The sequence below is a fragment of the Colius striatus genome, chromosome 1, assembly GCF_028858725.1.
Source record: "Colius striatus isolate bColStr4 chromosome 1, bColStr4.1.hap1, whole genome shotgun sequence".
NCBI classification, from domain to species: Eukaryota; Metazoa; Chordata; class Aves; order Coliiformes; family Coliidae; genus Colius; species Colius striatus.
This window is the reverse complement of record NC_084759.1, coordinates 46,558,009-46,568,733: the sequence shown is the minus strand read 5'-3', so window position 1 is coordinate 46,568,733 and position 10,725 is coordinate 46,558,009. Positions and strand designations below refer to the sequence as shown.

General features: G+C 45.2%; 1 protein-coding gene across 1 annotated transcript; it reads left to right on the top strand.

Moving 5' to 3' along the window:
* Window positions 1-3,095: 3,095 nt before the first annotated feature.
* SLITRK1 (SLIT and NTRK like family member 1) lies at window positions 3,096-5,171 on the top strand. Its single transcript, XM_010206581.2, has one exon. The coding sequence runs from the start codon at window positions 3,096-3,098 to the stop codon at window positions 5,169-5,171; it is 2,076 nt and encodes a 691-aa protein (XP_010204883.2).
* The last annotated feature ends 5,554 nt before the right edge of the window (window positions 5,172-10,725 follow it).

The window sequence follows — 10,725 nt, the reverse complement described above, 5'->3', positions numbered from 1 at the left end:
GTTAATTTTCAGGTCCTCTGTTTGCATTTTGTTTATTTTTACAGTTTCTGAGCAATTTTAATAATATGGAGGCAAAGATGATCAGAAGCTTTATTCTGAGGCAGGAGGAAAAGAAGCTCTTTAGTCCTGCTGCCCTGCATCACAGCTAGCATTCACAAGGGTCCAGGTTTTCATCTTTTCTTCCCCCAAAGCTTTACTCACAATGATTTTGTCACTGCTGCTGACACCCACTGAGTGAGTCCTCTACCCCAAACCCCATGCCGACCCTTGTCCCCTCCCCTGACACTCCCACCTCCCTCCCGGACTTTCCTGAGAGTTTCCTGCCTTCAGCTCTCCTTGCACTCCAAGGTTGTAATTTATGATCTATGGGAAGTTTCCAGCCAGCCTAGCACCCACATCCCCCTGACATCTCCGACAGACAAAGTCAAAGAAACCATTAGGAGAAATTAATTAATGCGCCTCAACGTGGCGCCAAGTTTCCTTCCTTTTTTTTTCCTAATGAAACCACTAATATATTTCTTGTGATGCTTTCTGTCTCAGCGGCATTTTATCTCTTCTGGCCTCTTTGTAATTTATTGGACAGGCTTTTTCTGAGCCAGGATTTCTCTCTTTTTGTCTGTTTCATTTCCTCCTCCTGCCCAATTTACTCCCCCCGTACCCTCCTCCCTCCGTAGTCCCTGCCCACCGTAGAGAACCGAAAGGCCAAATCTTCATCCCGGGAACCCGAAATGGCCACGACAACTGTTATAACTTGTCTGTAGTCTAATTATATTAATTTGATAAGATCATCGTCGGCAGGATGTCTAATTTACTTGCAAGCGGCAGCCAGGGAAAAGCTTTGACCAAATTAGCATGCCGCCGGGACTAGGAGGTGCAGGCTCCGTATGGCTCCGTGGCTTTCCCTATAAATAACCCTTCTCCATCCCGCTCCCGCGGTTACATATCCCCCTACCAGTATGCCGCAAAGTTCACCAGCGGCGCCGGACGGGAAAGGTACAGACCCGGGCTGCAGGAGGCAGCCGGTGGCCGCGCTATCTCTCCCGCCCCCGCTCCCTCCTTCTCCTCCCCATCTTCCTACTCCTCCTTCTCGTCCTCCTCCTCCCCCTCCTCCTCAGCGCGATTTGACAGAGCTGGGGGAAACGCGGGTTTTCACTTGCAACACCAGAGGTGCAACTGGTTCTTCACTCGTAGCCATCTGAAACCCGTCCAAATGGTGCAGAAAGTTTTCTACGCTTGCCTCCTTTATTTAAGACCAGCCACGTCCTTTTCTGCTGTGTAATCTCTTTTGTTAAGAGTGGGAGCTTGGAAGGGAGACAGGGGGAGAGGGGGAGGGGGTCGAGGGAAGCAGGAGTTGTATTCCCACAGAAAGGATATTACGAAAATCCCTAGAGAAATATTTGTGCATGTACATACGTGCATCTCTGTATTTTTATATATAGCTAAGAGTGTCAAGATGCACAGCTGTCAGTTTCAGCCCTCTCCTCCCCTCCTCTCCCTAAGGGAGACACTATACTCCGAGGGAACAGGTAGCGTGAATGGCCAACAGTGCAGCAATCCCCTTCTCCCTATCCCACCTCTTCGCCGTGATCATCTATATTATAAATATATATATATAAAATGCAATAATCCACGTTTCAACATTGCACAGAGAAAGTCGGTAAGGTACCTCATCCAGCATGACAAGCTATAGACTGCAGGGGAGGAAGAAATGCACTTAAAGCAACGATAAAAATGGCGTGCAGAATAATTACCTCAAATTGCTATTCGCTTGACACCCTGACACTAATTCTGTTCAAGCCACCGGGAAACACAATGAGGCAAATGCACCTTCCTCTCCTGCTTGTGCAGGTGTGAGTGTGTGTGTGAAGGGAGGCAATAGGGAACTGGTCGGGAGGAGGGGAATGCTAAACTTTTCATCTTAAAAGAAAAGAAATAAATTAAATAATCCGTTTAGGAGAAAGCATCTAAATAGAACGACAGCTTTTAATGCCAACGTTTTAACGCTTGCCCTGTATGTGGATTGATTTTTTTTCTCCAGCATTCCCTCAGCAGATGGATTTTTGCCACTGCAGCTCAGCAGAGGGTGTCAGATCTTTCAGAGTGCACCAGGTTGAAACGAGCAGAGCCTCTTAGCAACTCTCCCTCTGCGTGCATGTGAGTGTGTGCGAGCGTGCGTGCGGCTCGGCAGCAGCGGAAGAAAAAGGAAAGAAGAGCGAGCGAGCGGGCGAGCGGGCGAGGAGGGGAAGCAGCGCGGCCGGCAGGGCGAGGCGAGGCGAGGCGCGGCGCGGCGGGGTGGGCGAGCAGGCGGGAGGCTCCGGCCCCGCGGAAGCTCGTTCCGCCGGCGGGGATGGGCGGCAGCCGCGCTGCGCAGCGGGGGCAGGCGCGGCGCGGCGTCGGCGGCCGGGCGGCCCGAGACTAGGCTGCGGGCGCACGTTCAGAACCGCGGTGCTGGACAGCGCCCGGCGGGCAGGCGGGCGGGCGGGCGGGCGAGGCGCGCGGCTCCGCGGCCCCGCGCGGCAAGGTCAGCCCGGCGCGGGGCCGCGCGCGCGCAGCGGCAGCCTCCGCGGCCCCCGCCGCGCGCTCTGCCGGCGCCGCTCCAACATGCAGCGGTGGCCGGTGGCTAGCAGCACCGTTCCCGTGCCGGTGAGCCAGCCTGGCCGGCAGACCTCTACTTAGCTGCCCGGGAAGCGTCAGGGAGCGGGATCGAGGAGGAGGGGGAGATTTTTTTTTTTGATTCCTTCTACTTTTTTTTTAATTCCTTTTTTTTTTTTTTTTTGCCCCCCCCCGTGCCTTGCAGTACGTGCCTGGATAGTTTGTGGATGCAATTATTGACTGGAATCTGGGCTGTTGCAATTGTACGGGGGGGGAGGGGGGAACAGAGGGAAAAAGGAGAAAAGAAAGAATAACCCCCCTCCGCCGACCCTCCATACTCCCCCTCCCCACATTTTTTTCTTCTTTTTTTTTTTTTTTCCCTCCCCCTGTGGTGGCGGTTCGGACATTTCATGTATTGAATGAACTGGAATTGCTTTCCGTGTGAGGAGGATTGGTTGCTGTTACTTTGTGATGAGATCGGGAATGAATTGCTCGGTTTAAAAATGCTGCTTTGGATTCTGTTGCTGGAGACGTCTCTTTGTTTTGCTGCTGGAAACGTTACAGGGGACGTTTGCAAAGAGAAGATCTGTGCCTGCAACGAGATAGAAGGGGATTTGCACGTAGACTGTGAGAAAAAGGGATTTACCAGCCTGCAACATTTCACCGCCCCAACTTCCCAGTTTTACCATTTATTCCTGCATGGCAATTCCCTGACTCGACTTTTCCCTAATGAGTTTGCTAACTTTTACAATGCAGTCAGTTTGCACATGGAAAACAACGGTTTGCATGAAATTGTTCCTGGAGCTTTTCTTGGGCTGCAGCTGGTGAAACGCTTGCACATAAACAACAACAAGATCAAATCGTTCAGGAAGCAGACTTTCCTGGGGCTGGACGATCTGGAATACCTCCAGGCAGATTTTAATCTATTGCGGGATATTGACCCAGGAGCATTTAGGGACTTAAATAAGCTAGAGGTGCTGATTTTAAATGACAATCTCATCAGCACTTTGCCCCCCAATGTGTTTCAGTATGTGCCGATCACCCACCTCGACCTCCGGGGAAACCGTCTTAAAACCTTGCCTTACGAGGAGGTCCTGGAGCAGATCCCAGGCATTGCTGAAATCCTGCTAGAGGATAACCCCTGGGACTGCACTTGCGATCTGCTGTCATTGAAGGAATGGCTGGAAAACATACCCAAAAACGCTTTGATCGGCAGAGTGATTTGTGAGGCTCCCACTAGGTTGCAGGGCAAAGATTTAAATGAGACCACAGAGCAAGAGCTGTGCAAAAAGAACAGAGTGGATTCTAGCCTAGCTGCTCCCCCTGCCGAAGAAGAAACCTGCGATCCTGGTCCCATTCCAACCCCTTTTAAAATACAAGGCAAAGAAGACCCTGCCACACCAGGATCTGGTCCAAATGGAGGTACAAAGATTCCCGTCAACTGGCAAATCAAGACCAGACCCACTGCTGCTGTGTCGACGGTCAGTGCCAAAAGCAAGCTCCTGGCTACCGTGTCCTGCCCACAGATCTGCAGCTGTGATCAGATCCCTGGCTCTGGTTTAAAGGTTAATTGCAATGACAGGAATGTGAGCAGCTTGGTGGATTTGAAGCCCAAGCCATCCAATGTGCAGGAGCTGTTTCTGAGAGACAACAAAATACACACCATCAGGAAATCCCACTTTCTGGATTACCGGAAACTTAATTTACTCGACCTGGGCAACAATAACATCGCCACTGTTGAAAACAACACCTTCAAGAACCTCTTTGATCTCCGATGGCTTTACATGGACAGCAACTACTTAGACACCTTGTCCCGGGAGAAATTTGCTGGGCTGCAAAATCTGGAGTATCTAAATGTGGAGTTTAATGGTATTCAGCTGATCATGCCTGGCACCTTCAACGCAATGCCCAAACTGAGAGTCCTCATCCTCAACAACAACCTGCTGAGGTCTCTCCCAGTAGATGTGTTTGCTGGGGTGTCTCTTTCCAAGCTGAGCATACACAACAATTATTTCATGTACCTCCCTGTGGCGGGGGTGCTGGACCAGCTCACCTCCATCACCCAGATTGACCTGCATGGCAACCCGTGGGACTGTACTTGCCCAATCGTGCCTTTCAAACAGTGGGCAGAGATGCTGCGCCCCAAGGTGATTATGAGTGACCTGAGGTGTGAGTCCCCCGAAGATTTCTTCAAAGAGGATTTCGAGTCTCTCTCCAATGATGTGATTTGCCCTCAGTTAAAAATCTCACCCACATTAACTTCTAACAAAAACAGCACCGGGTTGTCAGAGACAGGTACTCACTCCAACTCTTACTTGGAGACCAGCCGGGTCTCTATTTCGGTGCTAGTGCCAGGGCTCCTGCTGGTTTTTGTGACCTCTGCTTTCACAGTGGTTGGCATGCTGGTGTTCATCCTGAGGAACAGAAAGCGGTCCAAGAGGAGGGACGCCAACTCCTCCGCATCTGAAATCAACTCCTTGCAGACAGTCTGCGACTCGTCCTACTGGCACAACGGGCCCTACAGCGCCGATGGGGCCCACAGGGTTTACGACTGCGGCTCCCACTCGCTGTCGGACTAAGGTGGCGGGCGGGGCGGGGGTGACCGACACCCGGGACCGGCCCTTAGCGCCCTGGCTGGTGAGGCGGCGAACCCCTGGCCGGAGACGTCTCTGCCTTTCGGCTGCCTTTTGTGAGAAACAAAACACACACACGCCCGCCTGCCTTTCCCCTCATGACCCCCAAGGCCGGTACTGAGGCCCAGTGCACCGTGAGGGCAGCCGGGCACCGGGACGCGTCCCCGGGGCTTCTCACAGCCCGGCGCGGTAGGAGCATTCCCTGCCAGTGAGCTGCCTGGGCAGCAAAGGACGAGCGAGGACCCGCTTCCCTCGGCTCCACCGGGGCGAAAGACGGCTCCTGGTTTTATTGGGCTGATCTGTTGTGTTGGGGTTAGTTTTGCTTTTTTGACCTCTTCCCTGGTGGACCGACTCCTCTCCGAGAGGCAGGGAAGAGGAGGGGGGCGGAGGGAAGGTTGGCATCGGCCTCTTCCTGGCAGCAAAGCAGGAGTGAAAACTTGCACGAAGGCATGAATGTATTGTAAATAAATGACTCAGACTCAGAAACGGACAAACGGACAACAAAAAGAAAAAAAAAAAAAGAAAAAAAAAAAAGTGCTGCATGGCTCGCATGGATACAACGCACCCCAGGGACGCTCCAGCCCCCGACTGGAAGCAGCGTCTAGTTCACATCATCATCCATCCCTCTTACCTGATAAGTCCCTTCGTATCAAAAATTCTATATACGAAATACAGTATAATAATAAAAAGTGCCATTTTCGCCATTTTTGTGTGATCAATAGGCAGTAGAGATCGTACTTTTACTGTGGAAAAAATGTAAAGGTTTTATTTAAGACATAGTTGCATGAATATTCTCATTGGATCTTTTTTTTTCTTTTTTTTTTTTTTTTTTTTTTTTTTTGAAGCGGGAATTACTTTGCTGGGAGGGATTTGCTTTGTTGATGGTGGATTGTGTTTCGTTGGGGTGGGGGGAGGGGAGGCTTTGGTTTTATTTTCACGCTCTTCTTTTTCAATATACATATTCAGTATTGCCTTTCCATCTGAATGTAAAAAATTAGTATCCTTGATTTCTATTATGGTAACAGTGTAAACATTAAAAAAAAAAATCCTAAGCAGTTAAGCATGACCAATTAATGTCACTCTAGTGCTTAGGCTGCAAAGTTTAATGGTAGAAAATTCTGTGCTGTTGTAAATCTTACTATAACTTGAGGAAAACAGAACTGAGGAAGCAAGTGAAACTTACTAATTCTATTCGAGGATTTTATAATGGCATATTTTTTCAGTATTAAAGTGAAAATGTTTTCAACTCCGGGTCCTTACCATTTTTCCAGCATCAGTTCTTGTAAGTGAGTTACTTGGGTTTAGGGGACAGAGCCTCCTTTCAGTGCTCTCTGTGCTTCTCTCCCTCTCTTTCTGTCCCTCCTTCCCTCCCTTCCTTTCTCTCATTCATTCACACACAGAGGCACAAACACCCTTCCATCACCCCTTCCCCAGTGTAAATGACACAGAGAAGTTTCCTGCCTCCTCCCTTCTCCCTCCTCGCCTCTTTTTCTTCTTTTTTTTTTTTTTTCTTTATAATGCGGCAGTGAATCCCTTTATTAATACTGTGACTCTCTCGCTGCTGCTGCCGCTGCCGCCGCCTCTGCTGCGTACACTGCAGATATATTAGGGATGTTAGTGGGAATTTGATTTAATTGACTCTGCCTAGCTCGGTCTCATTAAGCCGGAGCCGGATTTCACCGGTCCGCACTCGGGGCCGTGGGCTGCTGCCCGGGCTGCCGGCCTGGGGGGGAGGGGGGTGCTGCGGGCGGCGGGGCTGCAGCGGCTGCTGCTGGGGGGAAACTCATTAGGGAAAGGACTTTCCTATCACTGTTCTGGGTAGCTGCACCCTTTGATTTTAAATGCTGAAAAAAACTCCCACAGCGCAGTGCTGCAGTTGGACTTCAGGCAGCTAGCATTTGATCCCGTTCCTGTAAGGGAAAGTGCCCCTAAACTCAGTAAAACCTGTAAAGGCGAGAGCCTCTGCAAATCACTTGTAACTCACAGCTCAAGTCCCAGTGGAGATATGGAGGATTTCAGTCACGTTGCTTCTGGCTTTCTCCAGGCAGAGAATCCTTTTAAACAGTAAAACACCGTAAGGGACTTGCTAAACTTCAAATACTGATTCGGTTTGCTTTATAGAAAATAAACCTTTGGGATATGCGAGGAGAAAACAGACATACATACATACACATTGCAATAGATATGCTCTGGAAAATGAGACAGCAGCCTGATTCTGGGTGTTCATGAAATATTAAATGTGAGGAAAAGATCATTCCTCCAGAATCCTTTATCATTGTTGAAAGGTCTGCAGTCTCCTAGAAAATACTTTGAACTTTGACTGTGTAGCTCTGAAAAAGGGATGTCCTGCTTACCTGTACAAACTGTGACTAGGGCCCTTTATTCCCCCTTGATTTTCTGTTTGACTGATTGCTCTGCCAGGACATTCTGTGTAAGACAAAGTGATGGCAGTAGAGGCACTAGTTTGCCATTGTGCATTGTGTAATGTACCAGATTGAGAAGAAAAAAGGAAATGTGTTTATATGCAAGCCAACACTTCTGTCTTCAGGAGGTCATCAAATTCAGCATAATATCAATAGGCATAGTCCAAAAAAACATTTAAGAATAAGCCAGTGAACCCCTAGATGACCACATAAAGTCTTACTTCCTTCTCCATGATAATGTGGTGATAAAATTGAAGAACTGAGACCATTAAGGATATATCTCATGCTAAAATATCAGTCACTTTACAGGTACTGTTCCATAAGTTAAGATAAAAGATAGAATAAATTAAAATTTTCAAATCACTGCCTGAGACCAGACATGCAAGCATTCCAGAGAATATAATACTAAATACGTCATTGTGATTTATCATTATTGAGAAGTAGCATAAACTTGTAACTTTACTCATTTATTTCTTTAAAATGTTAGTTCAATGACACATTTAAATAGAAAAATTGGTTCAGATGAGGTTTGAAGATATGCCTTTATCACCTTGTTTCTAGGCTGATGTTATGAGAGAAATAACAAAATTACCTTTTCTCTTTCTATGTAATTTTCTGATTTTAACATTTGTGTGATTCTTTCTTGCACCTTGCAGACACTTGCACTTAAGACATACAGATTACTTAACTCTCTGAGATGATGGAATAGTTACCAAGCTTTGAACTATGATGTTTATCTTATTGGCATGTTTAGCACTTCCAAGGCTATTTTTATCAAAATGAAACCCTCAATCAAAGAGAAAAATAAGAGAAAGAAAAGAGATGATTGAGGATGTATCGAAGGAGAGTGAAGTGTGGATGTTAAATGTGTTTAGCTGTATAGCATTAAAAACAAAGTTAAATGTGTTACTCATTTCAACAAAGCCTAATTGTCTTGATAATATTTTCAAGTTTGAAAAACAATATAATATACGTCTTGTGTCAAAACATGCATTTTTTTCTGCTAACTTAAAAAGAATCTCATATTTTCAGACATAACTTCATATTAAGTTGCCTTTTATCACTTCTTAATCACTATAGTAAAGACATTTCTGCTGTTTCACAAAGAACAGAAAAGAAAGGACCATACACTTTGTTTGCTTAAAAAAAAAAAAAAAGTTTGTTTTTCTGCAAACACTTCAACTAAGAATAGCCTAGAATTTAAACTGTTGCCATAGAAATATATGCCTGTATGTATGGTAGCCTCTTGCATGCCCTTGCAGAAGACTGAACGGAACTCTAGGAGCCACCTGATAAAATTTTAAATTAATACCCATAGGGGATATGTATCAATTTGAGCAGAAGTGTACTGATGAAACTGCAAAGGAATGCATTATTGTATTGCTTTACAAAATGTATTGGTTGTGCCAGGCTATTTTATCATCTTAGTGCAGTTGCTTTGAAAATATAGTTTCAGATCTGCTTGCAAACTAAGCTGAAGTAAATTTTTTCTTTTTTCAATTTTTTTCCTTTTAAAGAAGAGCAGGGTGTGTGTTGTATGAGGTTTTATATGATGGAGAAGAAAAGGCTTTGTTTACTGTCTTTCCTCCTGTAGAACAGCAGTCACTACAGAAGGTGAACATTTCACAATTTCTTAAGCTAGTGGCAAAACTCATGAGGGTGAAAGCTAGGGCAGCAAGAAACTGCAAAATACTACTCCTTTCCAACACAGTAATCTCTGTCTTCTATTACCTATGGAAGTTTCATAGGTCTCCCAAAGATTAAAGTCTCATGAAGAGAAGTAGTTCTTAGTAAAGAGGCAACATCTTTCTCTTCCTGTTTTTGTCAGTGGCTTGTTTAGTTGCAAAACAATGTGTGATTTTAATGGTGAGTTTACTACTTGGATCAGTCAGAGTTGGCTTGGCTACATTTTTATTCATGTGTAATCAAAAGTAAACATTCTTAGATGATTGTGGAGTTCAGTAGATAGATCATCTGTATTTAGAAAGGAAAGAAATTTATTTCCATAGATGTATATGTGAAGTAGAACAATTTATGTGTCTGGATAATATTATATGTGCTTGTGCAGTTTAAATTTGTGGGAATTCTTTGGGAATTATAGTAGATAAATTTCCAGGCATTTGATGTTACTTCTGAGCTGGCTGCTGCATAAGTACCTTTTTTTTTTGGTAATTGGGAACAAGTCAGAAAGTGAAAAATTAATAGTTTGAGTAGTTGCCCTAAGATTACCTGTTTAAAATGTATAATTTTTAATCTGTTTAAACTGCATTATGAGTCCGGATATAGCCAATCAAAATCACAAGAATCTTTTTTATTTTCCTCATCTTTTCCCAGACAGGGGAATAAAAGCACTGGAAAAATGTGGACTAAAAAAAAAATGTTACAAGTATTTTGTTTTATTACATTACATTCATTATGGTTATGTTTAGCAGTGGTACCTTAATGGGTTAGCTTGTAACAGAAGATGATATTCAACACAATTGTTTGAGAGTTTCAGAAACTTTTATCATATTGTTTTGTAGATGGAGAAATAGAAATGAGATCCATCAGTATTACTTGTCCTAGACCAATTACTAGTTGAATTGACATATTGTGCTGAATTATTTAATTTCCCAGCTACAGTTTCCGAATCTGTTTCTGTGTATATATCTTAAATGCATTTTTCAGTTGTGCAGGAGAGGAACAAAGTCAGCAGAAATTCCCCTGAAGGAAATGGCAGTCTCCTGCATTAAGCACTTGAAGGCTAAGACTGAAAATTCATAGAAAAGAAAGAAAGAATGGACTGAAACAGCCCATCGTATAAGAAAATGAGTGACTCTAAGTGAATGACTCCTTTAAGTATTATTGTTTCACTGGTATCAGTGGCACAAAGTGCTCTAACATTTGTCCCATAGAAATGTTGGTACCATCAGAACTCCTCAGTCCTTCCACCTTTCTGTTAGGTTGCAAGATTGATTCACCTCAACCAGCTTCCAATTAAGCTGGTGAAACAAATTCTTTTATCTATTAATGACTTTTATTGATGTCATAACTGTTCAGAGTCCCCTTATGCTTCAGTCTCAAAGCATGTCTAAGCA

What these genes read in the sequence shown, in the direction of transcription:
- SLITRK1 (XM_010206581.2), top strand. Translation starts at nt 3,096, where the DNA reads ATGCTGCTTTGGATTCTGTTGCTGGAGACGTCTCTTTGTTTTGCTGCT.